The sequence below is a fragment of the Hetaerina americana genome, unplaced genomic scaffold (genome assembly GCF_022747635.1).
Source record: "Hetaerina americana unplaced genomic scaffold, ioHetAmer1.1.p SCAF_5, whole genome shotgun sequence".
NCBI classification, from domain to species: domain Eukaryota; kingdom Metazoa; phylum Arthropoda; class Insecta; order Odonata; family Calopterygidae; genus Hetaerina; species Hetaerina americana.
The window spans coordinates 56,140,397-56,159,091 of NW_027287095.1; the positions used below are offsets into that span (position 1 = coordinate 56,140,397).

Sequence of the window (18,695 nt, forward strand, 5' to 3'; positions counted from 1 at the left end):
TCTTCCATTCCCAAGGTATGTGAATGCATCTGTCACTGACCAATTACAATAATAAAAAATTCCAAAGGTTTAATATTTTTTAAATTGAAAAAGTTAATGTCACTTCTGGGACTAGGTTGAAAGTACAACAAAAGGAGGGATTTTTTGTGGGTGATCTATTGAGAGAAAGAGTCCAGGGGAATTTCACTGTCAATAATGCTCTACTGACAATCAGGAGTAGAGGTTCAAATTTGCGTCAACTTATTTTAGGTAAATCTCATCTTATTGGTTTATATTATGCCTCAATATCCATAAGAAACTTTAATTCCAAGATCTGCATTGAAGTGATTGGTTTTCATCTTCTTATAGGCGGGTTATGCTGAAGATAATTTTCACTGTGAGAATAAAATTAAAATAACAGTATTTGTAGAATTTATTTATCTAGTTATTATACACATGAATTGATTATCACAAATTCAGTTGGCAAAATAAATTATCAAATTGAACGACCATATATGCCATCACTTTGGTGATATGACAGTGCAGGAAAGGAAACTATAAAGAAACCATCTATTATTTAAAGAAACAATTTGTTTGTTTTTATCTCTATAAATAACTGGTGCAAGGAAATGCAACTACGCAAACACATGAATCATTTTGGTGTGGCCATGTGCTACAGCTTTCACTGTTTATAAATACACAAATGAAAAGAACACCTCTTAGAAAGGCCTCCTTCAGGCATGGGGGTAGAAGATACCACCTAATATGTAATTAATAATCATGCATTCAACATGTTTTAATTAAAACATAATAAATATCAGGCTTTTCGTATTTACAAAGGTGTAAGTTTATTTTTGAAAAAATTGTAGCTAGCTCAAAAATATTTTGATGGTATCAACATTTTTATATACTTTGTTAATCTTTACTCATCTCATTCCTTAAAGCTTTGAGTCTCAATGTACAAATATTTCTGCCTCTTGATGGAGACCATATCATTTCCTTAAAAAAAATTGGCAGGAATGAACTGCGATGAATCACTACAAATATAATATCATGTTAATTCATTTTCCAGGTAATGCAATGAACACCTGCTCAAGATTGTGTAATCATTATTGAAAGCACTCATTTTTCTATTTTTGCTCCTTTAACAAAGAGTGTAAAGAAATTGTTTTCTAAATCCTGAGGAAAGAATTGAAATTCTAAATCAACAAGCCAAAAATCAACATACACTATTACAGACAACAGTTCATTGAGGCAATAGGACATTGTCACCTAAGTATGTTTCGTGATTGAATGATTCATTTAATGAAATGAAGTTTTCCAAGTGTGTTTGCAATGAATGGAATGATTGCCTTTTTAATTTAAACTGCACCTCTGTGTACATGTGAGGTTATATTTAATTCTCTTTCCAAGTAACTTTTCATTTTGAAAGCACTGGTTGCTCATGAAGTATTCAATGTAATTCGTGCAATCCTATTCAATCATAAGAATGGTACCAAGTGGTGACTTATCTAAACTAATGAAACTGAGTCTATAAAGATTATACACAATAGAATGATAATAAATGCTTACTGTAGCTCATCAGTTCATAAATCCATTAAGTTGGTTATCATGTAATTTAACTATTTGCAATAAAAAAATAAAATTGGAAATGTTATCTAAGGACCTTCAATCACTTTTATTATCTTTGGTTCACTATCAAATTTTTCATCAAACCCGTTTGAAATGCAGTTTATACTTGGAAAGCATATATTATAATGTATTTAACCAGCTCTTACAGTGTACTTAGAAGCAATGCATATTTTGCTTCCAGTTCTTATGACACTGAAACCAAATACCTAACTATGAGGCTTGAAAATGAAATCAAGAAAGAAACCAGTTAGATGTACATATTGAAAACTCACATATCTGGTGTTGCGCACACATATTTCCATGCCATAACCCAGGATTTAATATAAGGAATATGAACATTTTGTTTAATAATTTAAGAAAACTGCATTAGCATACAGCCTGTGTTACTCTGCAGTTTGCATACAAAACATACTGGCTAAACTGAGCAGTCTTCCAAAGGGAGATTTAATGTCATGCTCAAGGTAAACATCTTCATTCTCCAAATTCCTTTTTTTTTATAAAATCTATCAGCAAAAATGAAATTGTCTATTGTTTATCTTCAACAGTCAATGCTTGTAGTCTCCTAATCAATGATCGCAAGTAATTAGAGAAAACATCATTTCCAAGAGTGAAAAAATACTCTTATTAACCAATAAAACTGAAGTAAAATCATTTGGTAGAGCATACCTGAGTACACAGGTCTCAGACCACCTAAAGAGATTTTGGTCACTTAGGGTGGCTTTGGGCAGTGTGCATTAAATCCCATGTGGAGTGTTTCTTGGTACTGAATGAAGAGCATTGGAAAAAAATACTGTGCACGAATTTAAAGACAGCAAATAAATATGCTGCCATCGTTTTTATAGTACATTACATTGTCTTTCTCTTAAGTGTAATAATTGTGTACATTGTACATGATCACCAAACTCATTGGAGGACAGACAGGCACACTAATTTATTTCATTAGAGATGACAGTCATTTACACATAAGTTTATTGATGTATGATGGCTTTTACTATCATAGTGTGCTGAAATACCTCAGAGATCATTGCTTGAATAAACCCTGAGTAGCATATCCTATCCTGAAAGGCATCTGAGCATGCCTGTAATTCCCTTTGGTGAGTTCTGTTTTGACTGAGCTTCTCTACAAGCTACAGCCATAATAATTATACCTTCATTTTGCATTCAGACTAGGAGATTATTCCTCTGTGTTTCTTGTTGCTGTATCATCTTTTGAAGAATCTGCTGCAGTAACATCCATACTGCTTTGATTACCCTCATTTTGGCTCTCCGCTTCCTCCAATTCTCTGGCAGCAGCCTCCTCCTGCAATTTCTGCCTTATTTCAGCATCTAAAAGTGTAAGGAGGAGTAAAGAAATGAGTTAAGAGGAGCACATAACTGGTTATTTTGGTTCTGAATTCAACCAGGAATCCTTAAATAGGAAAGAACCTATAAATAAATGAGCTGGCGCAAGAATGGTTGAAAATCCATTCCATCATTTTTTATTTATATGGAAATTGAGGAAAGAAAAACAAACTTAATCTGGTCAGCTCAAATGCTTTCTTACCAGATGAAATGAATGGAAAATGTTTAGGCCATTGAAATTGGACAACAGAGAAAATATTCCAAGCTTTTAATCATGTAGATTTAGACAAAATAATTGATTCTAGAATGTTTTTACTAGAAATGGGTTGATATCGGTATTTCTCGATACTGGGTATGATATTATTAACCCTTCATCATACCATTGAACACAAGCAGTTTGTATAATTTTTACATTTTCAGTCTATGCTGTCCATTTTCTGGGTACATGATGTCCTGATTTGGCATTATGCTACAACAAAAATAATATGCATTTATTTTGGTTCCATTTCAATAGGTATTAGGATTTACGGATTCAGTGAAATCCTATTCATGCAGACTCTTTGTAAAGGCCATGGATTCATTCATGTAAAATCCATGGACTCAAGATTCAAGTGAAATCCTTACAAGAAATTCACACACATTGAATCCCATTTCAGGTGGCTGCATACCTTGGCGATTAAATCATTTTCCAAGCTAATTCAATTTTGACACTTAAGTTGTAACATTTTAAGATGGTAGGCATATATTGAATCATGCCCCTAATTATAATACTAAATTCCTAAGCCATAAAATGTTCATAATATTTATTTTTTGCTGTAGGCCAAAATACTTAAAATACACTCATTTACCTTTCACAGCTTGATCTTTCCAAGTTTGCTTATTCTCAGCTAGGGTAGTGATCCATGGCTTTTTCAGTACAAATTTTGGTGCTGGAGGGGTGCTTGATTCTGGTGCTGGTGCAGGAGTGTCTGGATAAATATAATAGTAATTAATCAGTGATAGCAGGAAAAAGATTAATGCATATTATGTGACATCTTTTTTATTCATAAACACAGTCAGTAAATGCATATAATTAAGTTTATTCATGTACATATTTCGCAAAGATTGACTATCTCATAGCATGTGACATCCATCCTTCTGATGAACAAAGAGGCATGAATTTTTAAAAATTATCTGAAATTATTTTCCAGTTAAATTAAATGTTTTCTTGCCTTTTTAAAATTCTGTTGATATTTTAAATTCATAAAAATGATTTGAAATATTTTTTCATTTGGTTTGATTTAGGATGTGTACATGTATGTATGAATCAACTGACACAGGTGGCCAGAGGTGGCTAGACTTCCATGTCATTTGTGTAGTTATAGCAGAATGACTGCTTTATATTTGCACATTTACACATGCTGTCTGTGTGTGCAACAGTCAGTATAGAAAATAATCTGGAAACTAAAGACTTAATATTTGGGCTTACCATTACTTTCTGATGTTGGTTCTTTAGTTGCACTATTTGATTCACTCTCATCGGCTGGCTCAGTTACATTTTGTTCTTCCGACTGTTCTGCAGGTTTCTCTACCTTCTCCTCACTTTTCACAACTTCCATTTTTTCTTCAGCACCTTCTTCAGGCACCTCTTTGGTTGTTTCTGAATTTAATGGTCCCAGTATTGCTTCCAGCATATCACTACAAACATTCATACTTGGCTCCACGATAAACTCAATGAAACCTAGGAGGAAAAACATAGTTCTCACTTTAAAAGGAATACCATCAAGTCATGGATATTTAATACGTAACTGTGCAGTGTAACAGAGAATCATCGTGTTTTTTAATAATAATTAGCGATGAAAATGTATGGGTAACCTTTGGCAATTCACTTATGCTATGTTATTGTATTTATTTTGCAAGAATTGTTCTCTGTGATACTGGTACGAGGGTCATCCGGAAAGTAGTACCCGTTCGTGCCGCATGAAGTGCTGACGACGCGAGTAGCCGCTGGACGAGGTCAGATAGCTTCAGTGGCTTGTCTGCCTTCTCTGAGCCAAGTTGCGTGACGCTAGCATTGCCTGTGTTGTTTCTGTGATTGTTTACAATGTTTAAAAAAATTGAGAACGCCGCCAGTTGTGAAGTGAGGGCAGTGATTAAATTCCTCAATGCAAGAAACGTTCGCCCATGTGATATTCATCGCCAATTAAAGGAGGTGTATGGAGACAATGTAATGGACGAGTCGTCTGTTCGGCGGTGGTGTCGCAACTTCAACATGGGGAGGGGGAACACACACGACGATGAGCGTTCGGGGAGACCGTCTGTCATTACAGACCAACTGGTGAGCTCAGTTGACGAATTCGTGAGGAACGATCGGCGCGTCACAATTGATGACATCTGTGAGCATTTTCCCAATGTTTCTCGAACAATTGTTCATGAAATTGTTAAACACCATCTGCATTATGCAAAAATTTGTGCAAGATGGGTCCCTCGTGTATCTCAATGAGCTGGCGGCGAAGGACTATGCAGCAGGAATACAGAAACTTGTCACACGTTATGACAAATGCCTTAATTTGCTTGGAGATTATGTTGAGAAGTAGTTTAAAGTATCCTCTTTCAAATAAAATTTTTTATGTTTGTTAATATTTACTTTTGTGTCTTTATTTCACGAACGGGTACTACTTTCCGGATGACCCTCGTATATCAGATATCAGCCTACAATGTTGTACACACAATTTTAAATTATGTTGAATAGACCCCTGATAAGGTAGTTTCAGAAAAAATATGGTCTAACCACTCACCAATTTGAGACTCAGCCACAAGTGTATTATTGCGATCACAGAGAGGAGAGAAGGGCAGTCCAAGTTCTCTCTCCTTATCCCCTTGAAGAAAGAATTCTTCCAGGAGAAGAGCTGTCCAGCGATGATGAAGATCCCACCGTTTGGCTGGATGTGATATGTCGCAACAGTGTAGCACAAGAGATAATGCCTTCGACTTATCAATACTGTGGAAGCATAAATTTAAATAAAAAGTTTTTTGAAGCAACTGGTTGGAAGACTAAGGACTCATCATTAACAACTGTATAAATATCCATCCCCAAATATTTTGGATAGTTTACAACATTTTTAAACCCATGCGACTTACATTTTTCTTACAGTTCATTCCCATAGAAAACAGTTAATTAAAATGTAACTAACTTGTACAGGTTCGTTTCTAAAATCTGCTAATAATAAATGCTTCTATTTCTAAATCTTTCTGTCAATCATTAGACACTTAGAGCTAGCCTTTCATTCTCCATGAAATTCAAAATGCCCATAATGAGAAATGTACTCACCTTGTCTCACCCAATGTTAACGAGTTCCTCATATTTTTTATCTGCTGGAAGTGGAAGCTCATATCAGTTGCAAGCACCATGTCAATAACAAGTCCACGGAATTCACGGAAATCTTCCCGCGTGAGGTTTTGAAGAATATTGCATTCTTCTTCACGTAAAGTTCTGAAATTATGAGAAGGGTAAAGAATTATTGTTTATGATTATAACAAATGTGCACTTGGGGGCAATCAATCAAGACATATAAGGTGCAAGGTTGAAGGACTGGTTGACAGTCAGCACTGCTTCAGTTACTGTTGTGACAATTCCTGCAGTTAATTTGGATGCATGCCTAAGGTAAACACCAATGTGTTTCAAAATTTTAGGTTTTCCCTCCTAACTGTGGTGCAGTCATTATGATTATTTCATGAGATATGTAAGGTAACACATCAGAACATCAAATTCTCTTAAAGACCTTAGAAATGTAAATGTAAGATGAGGCCTTGAACTTTTAACATGCTGAAAGTGGAGGGATTCAGGTTTGAATTTGAGTACAGGCCAATTATATATTTTCAATGCAAAATTCTTGCATTCATATGAATTATCTTTAGAATTGGCCATTTTTATTATTATGTGGTAGTCAACTGGTTAAGATAAGTTTTGGACGACATAACTTTAAAACCCACAGATTTCCCAACCTTGCCCAACTGGACACAACCTGACACCTCACACCACAATAAACTTCTTTTAAATTAGTCATATGATGGGCAGTCAAATGAATACTGAGCACCCGCCATAAAACACTCTACTTGTGAAAGGTGGTAACACTGTTGTTATGTATTGATACTAGCATTTCTCTGGTTGGAGAACTGCGAAGTGACCGTTCACAAACGCACGCAGTTGTGGGTTATGTCCTTACTGGTGTGCAGACTGGTCTAGTGTGTCCATCTGTTAGGTTTTCGTTTGGCTGCCCCTTATACTTTCTACCTCCCTTCATTCCATTCCACATGCCTCTCATTTTCCTCTCCTTACCTCAACTACTTAATGTTCTTCCCTTTATGGCAGCCTTCAATATTCGATCTTCATCACCAAATACACTGCATCCACCTATTTTCTACTTCCTTGGATTCCTCCCAATAACCCTCTCTCCTCCCCCACCATGCCCAATACTTTTTTTATTTGTTTTCATTTCCATCCACAACCACATCTCAGAGGCATTCAAGCTAAAGCATTGTCTTGCTTCAATGACCAAGCTTCGACGCTGTACAAAACCATGACCCATATCAAATTTTTCAACAATATTCTCTTAACATCCTCACACAAAGTCTCTGTCATCAATGCCCTTCTCCTGGTAAAAGCTTCTTTGCTTATCACAATTCATTTTCTTATGTCCCAACTACTTCAACCATTCTGGTCCAAAACACTTCTGAGATAAGTAAACTATTCTACTTTTTTAAATTTATGAGCCTCTGTTCTAAGGTTTAACTAAAGCCTTCCTCCTCCTTGAAAGCTTCATAACCATTGCTTTGCTAAATTAATTCACATCCTATACCTACTACACTGATTTTCCAGTGCTCAGCAATAATAGTCACGCCTTAGCTGACTGGCTTACTGAAGCTTAATCATCTGCAAATCTAACCGATTTAATGGATTCCTCCCAGACTTTCAAACCTACTTCCAGTACTTTCTATGCTTCTCTTACCATGACCTCTGCATATATATTGACAAGAACAGGTGGTAGTGAGCATCCCTGTTATACTTCCATGCTTGTCACGTCCCATCTTGATTCTCTATCTGACATACGCACCTGAGTAGTCTAAGAAATGTACAGGTTGCAGATAAGTCTTTTATCTCTCCATTCTAATCTCATCTCCTTTTATAAATTCATTAGTTTATTCAGTTCACTCTATTAAACACCCTTTCCAAATCAAAGTCCAAATCAAAATCCAAGAAAAATATATACGTCCTGATTGTACTCTATATTCCTCCATTTGGCAACCTCATTACTGCTATGCATTACTGCTGACATTAAGACTACCTCAACCCTTCCTGAACCCAAACAGATCAGTTACTATTTGCCCTCCCTGTATTAATGAGCCTGAGAAACATTAGCTGGGTGCAAAATCTACCAATCAATTATGCCAGGACCCACGATATCTCTCCCTATATCATATTTTTATATATAAACTTGATGGCCAAATATCTTTACCATGTACACCTTCTATGTAATCTTTCCATATCTGTTGAATCTTTCTTATTTAAATATCGTTTTGGAATAGATTCAATTACTACATCAAATAGAATAAACATTGCCTAGGCCATTTATGAAAACCTACAGGTATGAGTTGAGGATACTTTTCTAGAGGTGAGGTTTAAAAAAAGAAATAGCAAATAAAATATTCTAAGCAAAAGGAATAGATTGGTAAAGAAGGGCCCCCAGGAAATTATCCCAAAGATTTCCCATTAGGATGCTCATAACCTCACTCACTAATTACACCTTGAAATCCAAACAACTGAAACTATGGTTTTGAGGGTGGTTGGTTGAGTTTTTATAATGGATACATCATTTTTAAGAACCTTGCCAACAATTGAGCCCATTTAATGCCAATGATGTGACCTGCATTTATCTATTAATAGATATGATTGCCTTTAGTGTCAAATTAGAGCCGATACGATATCTATTATTGAGTGAAGCAGCTTGCATACTGTTTCTGGCGATAATAACTAGAGAACCATTGCTTTCTATTTTTATCACCTGCATTACAATGCAAAAACTGGAATTTTGTGCCACTGCTCGTTACGGAGTCCTTAGGATTGCAGCACCAAAGAAGCTGCTATCTTCTATGCTAGAAGAACTATCTGGCAGCATTCCTGGTGAGGTAAGGAGTCAAATGTGGGCTTTTCCAATAAGCACTCGCTGAGGTATCGGACAGGGATTTGTCGGGGACGACCCTATTTCCATTAATTCACTTTGTGAGAAAAAAGACATCCAAGACACTAATTATTTGGCACTCCAAAGGATGGCGAAAAAAAGAGGAAAATATCCAGGAATCTCTGAAAATTGAATCTCAAGATGCTTCGGGGTGGTTTCTAACGGGTCAACTCAGTCATCCTTTCGCTCTATCCTTCCTCTGCTCCTCCGCTTCCTCCGAAGCCCAAAGAATTGCGAAAACGTCGAGATGAGAAGGATCTACTAGAGAAATGGATCGTAGAATATTGACCCTTACCTAATTATCGGTGTTCTCGCTCGTCTATAACCTTTCTTATAATTTTTCGGCGTGCCACACGAAGCGCGGTTCAAGTTTCAACGCGATCGAGCAATACGTGGCATTAACTCACGAGAGATGATGATTTTTTCGAAATTCTCGCTGAAGAGATTGGTATCCGCCGTTTGCAGGTCGGACACCAAATTTAGCGTGAAGTTGGCGGCCGCTGACCTGAATGGAGCCCTTAATGAAAGACCGATGAACCCCCACCAGACGCATCCTTGACGCGGTGGCGGATCATAAGCGCTTTTCGCGTTGCAGACGTGAGTTTACTCAGTCAAAACCACGGCGGGTGCGACTGTTATTTTATTATTGGAGATATTGGTCAAGGAACAAACGAGGTCGGCTCTGAGATCGTGCGTTCTAGAAAGTTTCACACAATGCTAGTCTGGACGAGTATCAATAAACAATATTCAAATACATTGAGACACAGCGAGAGCATAGTCAATCCCAAACATCTCTTTAAAAATCAAGAGGCGCTACTTAATCTCTTCGCTCTAAGTTGAACTTATCTTCTTGACCGTGTCTTCCATGACTCAGTCCATAACAGTGAAAATTTGGAATATTCAGCTGGTTAGGACATTTGATTATGAATGCATTCGACTCTGTCACTAATTTATCTCTAAAGAATATTTTAAAAGCAAACAATCCAGAGCAGGATCTATGTAAGCATTGTCAGGATCGCTTTGTAAGAAATTACTGCTGCAGTAACGGGACGACCGTTAACAATGTCCATGTGAATTAAAACGGGAGATTCTGCCAGTATTTTAAGGACGAGAGTGATACCATATCAGGAATTATTCCCTCGGTCGAAGCAGTTAGTCCGTTTCACCTGTTCCGAACTGTAGTTTAATCAATGGAAGTGAGACTTAAGCTATGCTAGGATGGATACATAATAAAAAAATAAAAAATAATCCATTACTATTAAGCTAGTCTAGATAGCGTTCGCTATGAAACATTAACAAAACCGAAGACGTAATTAATAAACAAGAATGTTGAAGTATAAGACGTACTATAAGTTCATAAAAATGTACAGGCTACTACATAGTTTTAATTTTAAAATGTTCTTCGAAATACTAGGTACCGTTTACAAGGAGCATTTTTGTGGAAATTCCGATTTTTTATTTTTGAACTGGTGTACGTGAATGTATGAACGGTGTACTCGTATGCATGTATGTGTATATATATATATATATATATATATATATATATATATATATATATATATATATATACATACACACACATACATACATACACACACACACACACACATGCATTATGAGGCAAAATGCCTTAACGGGTAGAGCGATTTTTTAAAAAAAGAAGGACAAAGGTTCAAATCTGGATGAATATGATCACCCTCAGCTTCAGTCAAGTTATGCTATTTTTGGGGTGCTAAATCTTTTAGATCATAGATGTGTAAATTTCAGATGCCGCAGAGCTAAACCTTCACGTGTCAAACTATCCCTCGGTTTGATCATTGCAGTGATTCAGTACGGGCATTGTAATTTCTATAATTGAATCACATTTTTGAATAAATTATTTCGTTGCATGTGGAAAACGAAATTATATGACGGCCTTTATCGCATGCCTCTGCCTTTATATAATCAATGAACGATAAAGCTTGCAGCGAGAGGCAGGTAGAAGCGAACTAACGTCCCCATTGCGAGTGACTGTGCGGGTAGCAGCGTGAATTCATCCAACAACTATTACCGAAAGCTTCCGTCTTATGATCAAAATGATCGATCCTCGCTACCGGATGCTTATCATCTAAGGAGGGCGGTCGAGTGCCGGGAGTCTGGTCGAATAGTCCACACGGCTGGGGACTCACTCATAAACTAATGATAAAAAAATCCATGGACCCACAAACAAGTTCTTTTGCACTGTTTCAGGAAATTGCCCGCTGAATTTAACGTAATATCTCCGAGAGCGATACCTGTCCAATACACGAGCAAGGAGTTGAGGTATACTTACTGAGAAGACGGAAATTGGCAGATTTTTGAAGAGACATTTGAAAATAACTCTACCAAACCTAAAGCTGACTAACAGTTGAAAACAAATTGAAACCATGAATGAAGATGATGAACGGCTTTAAGTGTGAAAGCCAGCTGAGATTATCTAGCGAAGGACTTATTTATAACTCATTCTCAGTTTTAACTCTTAGCTCATTGTTAATCTCGAGTAGATCAATATCATGTTCTAATGAATATACTCCACCACGTTCGACTTCCAAAATCTACTTCATCCTTCCTTTTCACTTCATTTGATATAACACGGTCTGAAGACAATCCGGATCTACCGGTCTGTTTCACACCAAATGAGTTGTGCGAGAGTCCAGCAACCCACGCGGACACTAATTGGCACTTGGTTCCTGAAAACATCTCTCACCCACAGAAGCCTTTTCCATCTCGCATGCATCTCACATTTCCCTCCCGTACCCCTCGAAGCACTATCAAATGACTCGTGATGAATAATCCATCGACGAACCCCACGAAGTAATGCGGACCTAATGGATCGTGTAAAAATAAATTATGTAATTAAAATAGAGTCTACTGCGGTTGGACGGAGAGGGGAAGGTGCAGCAGCGAGGGTTTGCTGGTTGTGAGGGCAATTAAAAAGTCTCTCCGAGTCGGTGGAACCGGAGAGTGGTTGTTCAGGAAGGGTCGGGCGAAAATTTTCTATTTCTGCCCAAGCCTCTTCTCACACACCCCTTTCCCTCTCACTATCCCTGGAGCTCTCAGCCCCCTCCCTCCCTCTACATGCTCTTCCCCATCCCGCTCTCCTCTTAAAAACAAAAAACCAAAACACTTCGCTCGGCCCAATCGATATTGCCCTTTCCTGAAACCACCAGCCCCAACCATCGCCCCATTCCGAGCACCCCTGATATATAGCCCTGCCCCTCTCCCCTTCGAGGACCCCTGCACGAGGGTTCGCCCCCTTTAAAAACCTGTTTTTTTCCTCACTTCAGTCCTTTATTTAAAAAAATCCTTTCCCTGCAGGAAAAAGAAAGCATGAGAAAAAAATAACTTTCCCCTTCGTTCCTTCCTCTCTCCGCGATGATAAAGAAAAAATAAACCGCCACTCCGTCGTCCTATCTCTTGATCGTCACCGGAACTTATTATTGTATCCTTTTTTATTTAATTTATTGTCCCAGGCTGAATTTTAACTCTTCAGCTTGGGGTTGGCCGGCGGGGCCACTGCGCCAAAACTCGCGCGCGTACGTGCCGGCCCGTGGATGAGCGGATTATGACGCGTTGGCGCCATCTCCCCCCCCCCCCCGTCCGCGGAATCATCGACGGAGGTTGATGAATCTCCTCGTAGACTGCTATCCGCATGATTCGCCGATTGCTTGTGTGCCAGTGCGTCGGTTATTGAGGGGAAAATTCCCCACTCGGCTGAGCCCGAGAGCGATATCTTATTAGGCGGATCTACGGGTGAGGTCGTGCCGCTCCGTGCTAGTGTCGAACTTCGATCCTCGATGGAATTGCGAGAGGAAGAGTGCCAGCACGGATGCCTCCCCAAGTCGACGGAGCTGTCACTCACTTCTCGTATATTCGATCATGCAGCAATTCACCGGCAGCTAACATTGCTTCATCCTTCCCACACCTATTCGTAACTCGTTTTGTTGGTCTCAGTGACGTTCCATCTTTGATCATCGAATCACTGAACTCGGGTATGATGGGATGGTGAATTGTCTACGAGCATACTACTCCTACGACGGAATGAAAGTGAAGTTTGCCAATTGGCTTTGAATCTAAGCTGATAAACTGAATATTTTCAGGTGTCACTTGGTGGTACTTAAAAAAAAAACATTCCTAAAACAATCCTGTCCGTGATTCCACCTTGGAAGTGACTTGAATAATTCAAAACCTGGGTCGGAAAATTAAATAAAAAAGTTTTTGTGAACTTCACTGAGCTTTTTTCATTCATGAAATTGACGAAACCGGAGTCAGCCCTACAAATTTTAGCATTACCCTGGTTTTTTCCGGCGACTACTAACTCCTTCGGAGATGTACATAATTTTCAGGGTCTCATCAGTTTTTTTGTTAATGTTCCAATATTAGCTGATGCGCTTTTGCCTTATTCCGAACCATTAAATTACGTGAACTTCTTCATCGAGTTCTTTTTTAGATAATGGGATTTCAAGGTTAACCTGAAGAGTGCCATTAACACAGAATGGACTTTCGGAAAAGCCAATGGGGCCGCGGCTTAAAGGGTGGTTCGTGGAAAACCACACCATTTCGTGGGGATTGACGAAGGCAAGGGAACCATGCGATCCCGCCTCTTGTCTCTCGCGCCATCCAAGGGGGCCGTCGATGCACAGTTTAAAACCCGATACTTTAAAGCGAGGCCTTAAGGGTGTATTGCCTACAGTCGTTTCGGTGGGCGCTACTTTAAGAGCGGAAGCAATGGAGGCGTTTTGCATATTTATTGCTAAAGCTGACCCCACATTAAATCTTACCTCAAATAGTAAACCTTTAAGGATAACCTTAATAGGATTTAACGATGGCTAAGGCGCCACAATTTGTAAATAATCGTCGGTTCCTTTTCTTAGCAGCAAAAAAATTTAAACATGATTTAGTATACAGTTTTATTTTCCATACTTGACCCGCTATCTTCCCACTAATTCAGCAATTGCAACAAAGTAAAGGAAAGAGCGATTTCGTATGTACAATTACGCTCGAGATATATGTTACATCTATCCCATTTGGAGAAAGTATTCAATAATTAAAGCTATTTGACTCTAAATCCCTTTACAGATGCACTGTATCCTAAGAATTGAGCTAGAATTACACACCTTTATCTTTCTCTGCTTTATGGGTTTGGAGAAGTCTTTCGATAGAATGTACTGTGCCCAGTTAATGAAGAATTTGCAGAATATTGCTGCAGACTGGAGAGATAGAAGACTTATCCCAAACCTGCACATGCCTCAGGCATCACAAGTGCGGATAGCGAATGGAGAATCGGGATGGGGAGTGCTAGGCAGGTGAGGAGGACAGGGGTATCCACTATGGCCTATTATTTTCTATACCTCTATATGTGGAGGAATTAGTAAGGGATGAATAAGCAGAGAAGAATACTGGAGTAAATGGGGAACTCACCAAGTCAGATTTGCGGATGATCAAGTGCTAGTTAGCTAGTCAGCCAATCATTACTTAGCCCAGGTAGCATTACAGGGTGACGGGTATGGAATAAGAACTAATCAAAAGAATGGCAATAAAGAATGTGGAAGCGCAACGCTTCTTTGTCTACCCTCATTAAATTTGGGGACATAAGCTGAAACATGCAGAATAGTTCACCTATTTAGGAAGTGTACTAGGAGGACGAAGTAGAAAGGATATTAAAAAATAATTGCGTTGGGTATAGAACCTTTTAGAAATATTCGAGCATTGATAACGGACAATCTAAAGTGAAGTAATAAAGAATAGCTTATTGGAAGCCCTAATACTGTCTGAAAGTGTGTATGGAACGGAAACTTGGTTATTGAGGCATGATGATAGGCGTAGATTTGGAGGTTGCTGAGGGGTGGGTGCGGAGAAGAATAAAGAAAATAAAATGGATGCAAATGAAAGCAAACGATGAAATTCTAGGCATTACAGGGGAAGAGAGAAGGTTGTTGGAAGAGATTTGAAGGAGGCAGGATACTTGTAAGTGGGTGCAGGAGATATTGAGAGGCAATAGGAACGCTGAAAGCTGCAGGGCAGAACGTTGGAAAAGCGAGGCATAGAGAGGAAAAGAATAGGCATTATGGATAACCTTAAGGGATGCAGAAAATTATGGGCCGTGGTAGGCGAGGGATTAATGATACAGAAGAATTTGAAGCTACCCATCAAAATCCTACCATAACCTAGTGGAATACTGCTAATTATACACAGCCTTAGTGCTACGATTATAATTTACAGAAAAATTTACTTTATAAGATTCAAATTGCAAAAGTTTTCACGCATGAAATTACAATCGCTAGGTCGAAATTTTGGCTGGTTCGATTGCAATGTATCCCCATTATCCTTGCCGTAAAATGATCAAGAACTACTAGAATTATAATGCGAATATTTCCGAATATTAAAATCATTCGTCTTGATCAAGGCGAATGACTTTTACACTCTGACATTGTTGCATTGAAATGCATACTTAGCGGATGGCTCCGTTAAAAGTTACTGTTGCGGCATCTCCCGCAGTTTCTTGGAATTTACTGGATTCAAGTAAATCAGTATTTGAGTGAGTGACCGTTAAAACTGGAAGACTTAGGCCCAATCTCTGCTTATTCAAGTGCATTATATAGGTAATGTCATCGAGCAATCACTGTGGGGCCATGCTATTCGCAGATACAATACGCGCTGACTGAAAACAGCAAAACTGTACAAAGGAAGTTGGTAGTGCGGAGAAGGTGAATAGACGGCAGATTTCTTAAGATCGGTAGGAAACACAATCAATGTAGGCAATAAAGAAGATTGCAATGGAGATGTGATACTTCAAGGGGAGGAAAAAAGAGGGCAATTTTAAATATTAAGGCTACCATATAGGAACTGATGGTGGATTGAATATTGATATTAACTACATATCGAGCGAGTCGTATGCTGAGATGAACATCCTAAAAATGAGACTGGGGTTTAAAAAGTGGTGAGGACTGCAATGGCGCATGGGCCAGAAACTTGGATTGGAAAAAAAGGCTGAAAAGGAGATGAATGTGGCAAAGACGAGGACGTCGAGGTGGGCGGGTGGAGTAACGGGACTGAACAGAATGAAAAATGAGAGAATTAAGCGTACAGTCAGTGGTTGAAACGATATGGTCACATAGGGGCGATAACTATGCGGGCGACGTGATGAGAATGGAAGTGGAAGGGAGACAAGGGGGGTGGGAAGACCGAGGAGAGGGCGGAATAGGGGCTCGGAGCGATAACTAAGGGAGAAGAGAATAACGGATGACGCACTGTATTAAGATTGAAAGAGATTGGGGAGGCTGGCCTGCGACACAGAAATGGACAGCAAAATCGGTCCCATGTGAAAATGGTAAAAGCTGCAGAGGATGAAGAAAGTGAATGCACCGGGAATGAATAACAGAATGGGTTATCTCAACTCTAATCGCCAAGCTTTGCATTCGTGGTTATCCCAATAATAGGTAAGCAAATTTAAAAAACTCCGCAAATTGCCATCTCACAAACAGGCATTTTCCTCTTCTTAGCGCAGTGATTTCCGAATTCAACAAGTGTCGAGTTACGTTCAATTCTTAACAAATTCCTGATCCACTAGAGGGTGTCCTGTATCTTCAACAATATTAACAACGCGTGAAATTCATACGGAACAAAAAGTGATTTGCTTTTCAATGACTGTATTTATGCATCAAAACTGCAAATAGCAAAGCTTACTATTTAAACTTTCCAGATGAATTGAAATTATTTACGTAATAAAATAAGAGATATCGATCATTCACATTATAATATTGTCTTCGCATAAAAAGCGCCAAGGTGCTTTCCAACAATTGGTACTTCCTAAAACAATCATTCTTTGGAAGACTTTGAACCCGCGACTTTTAGCTTTGCAAACAAGGATATTGTCCAACAATCTAATCATGCCGGGGCTAACGTACTGGCTTCCCACCCTGAGGGCTCGGGTTCAAATCTCGGAGGTGTTGAATATTTTTCAGAGGTATCTCGATCCCTACTTGAGGTGCTTTGTGGAGGGAACTTTGAGTGAGTACGCCGTCCGTCGGATGGGACGTTAAACTGCGGACCCCTTGGCGCCTTTCGTAAAAAGTTGGCTAATACCGACGCCAGGTTTCTCTCCACCCTTCATCCTTTCCTGTCTATCCCCTATGGCGCAAATGACCTTAGCTGTCGGTCGCCTCCCCTAAAAACTACTACTACTATCTAATTATACCGGCTCAATACTGTGTTCTCTCGATAAAATTACCCAACCTTCTCCTCCTTAATTTGTACCTGCTTTTTACTCCCAAAGCGAAGCTAGCAGAAGGATTAAAGGAGTTTCTAGAATTCATTTATTTATTCTTTGGTTCTCAAACTTAAAATGATTAAAAAAATGTTCAACTAAAGTGATTAACTGGATCGGGGACTTTCTATTTCACCTCAAACAGAAAGCAATCACTTGCTTATTATTATTCACCGATATAGTGTTTAGCAGAGAAATGATGACCCTAGCTAAATACCAACTACTCCACCCAAAACCAAGTTTTCAGATTGTTTAAAGAATTGGAATCATTATTAATTCTTAAAAAATGTAGAAAAATAGAAAAAAAGAAATTACATGCATGTAATTAGACGGTACGGAATGAAGTAAGCGGGAAGAATATAAAAAATTAACTGCATAGGAGTCAGTTTTCTTCCAATCAACACAGCAAGAGAATATGCCGATCCGCGTGGAGGGACTTTACTTCATCATATGAGCGATGGGACTATTTAATGGATGGAACATGTAAAAGTAACTACGAGTTACTATTTTACCTTGGTTTGTTCATATTTGGAATAAGCAGTTCCATTAAAGAAGGTGAAATTTAAGGACATGAATTAAGGTCGAGGAAGATCTGATCCAATGGGGAAAAAGTATTACAAGAAGAAAATGCGAAGAACCTAAAATTAAGAGAAGTCCCTCTATACCAGAAGATTGCAAGCGAGACTAAAAATTAGAATGTAAGATAGATAGAGAGCTATTGAGTATGATTTTGACACCCAAGACAATTATTAGTGCTTGGGGACAACTATGGATAGTTGATGATTTGGATAACTAACTTGCATTAATCCATGCTGACAAGGAAACATGATTCGCTAGTTGATGAAGATAGCGACATCAATGGTGGTGCCGTTTTGGGTGAGATACGCAAGAAAATAAAGTGCAATCCGCATGGAGTCCATAAAAGATGAAATTAAAAGGAAATCGTAAATATTCGAAGGGTTTTATCGCCCCCTCACTCACTAACGATAATATGGGGACCCCCTCAGTGCATCCGCAAATTAAGTCACCCGGATAAGATAAGATATATGGAGTTCAGTACGAGTAGATTTTGATACTCTTTTCTTCCCTCGCAAAATTCGCAATCACGCCATAGACAAGGTAAAGTTTCTCAAAGAACACCGTTCGAAATAACTTCCGATCGTCACTCCTATTACGTACGGATCACCTCAACCTGCGATTACATAGTGGAAGGCTATCGTACTTTATCACCCCCTGCCACG

General features: G+C 38.7%; 1 protein-coding gene across 6 annotated transcripts in view; it reads right to left on the bottom strand.

Moving 5' to 3' along the window:
• Positions 1–394: 394 nt before the first annotated feature.
• LOC139694330 (dual specificity calcium/calmodulin-dependent 3',5'-cyclic nucleotide phosphodiesterase 1A-like) overlaps positions 395–18,695 on the bottom strand; it is a 580,826-nt gene continuing 562,525 nt past the window's right edge. For all 6 annotated transcript variants that reach the window (XM_071592827.1, XM_071592822.1, XM_071592825.1 and 3 more), the window contains 5 exons: positions 6,263–6,424; positions 5,730–5,932; positions 4,421–4,672; positions 3,801–3,920; positions 395–2,937 (listed from right to left, as the gene is read on the bottom strand). In XM_071592827.1, the coding sequence (XP_071448928.1) occupies positions 2,786–2,937; positions 3,801–3,920; positions 4,421–4,672; positions 5,730–5,932; positions 6,263–6,424 (889 nt within the window). In that variant the 3' untranslated portion in view covers positions 395–2,785. The remainder of the gene's footprint in view (positions 2,938–3,800; positions 3,921–4,420; positions 4,673–5,729; positions 5,933–6,262; positions 6,425–18,695) is intronic.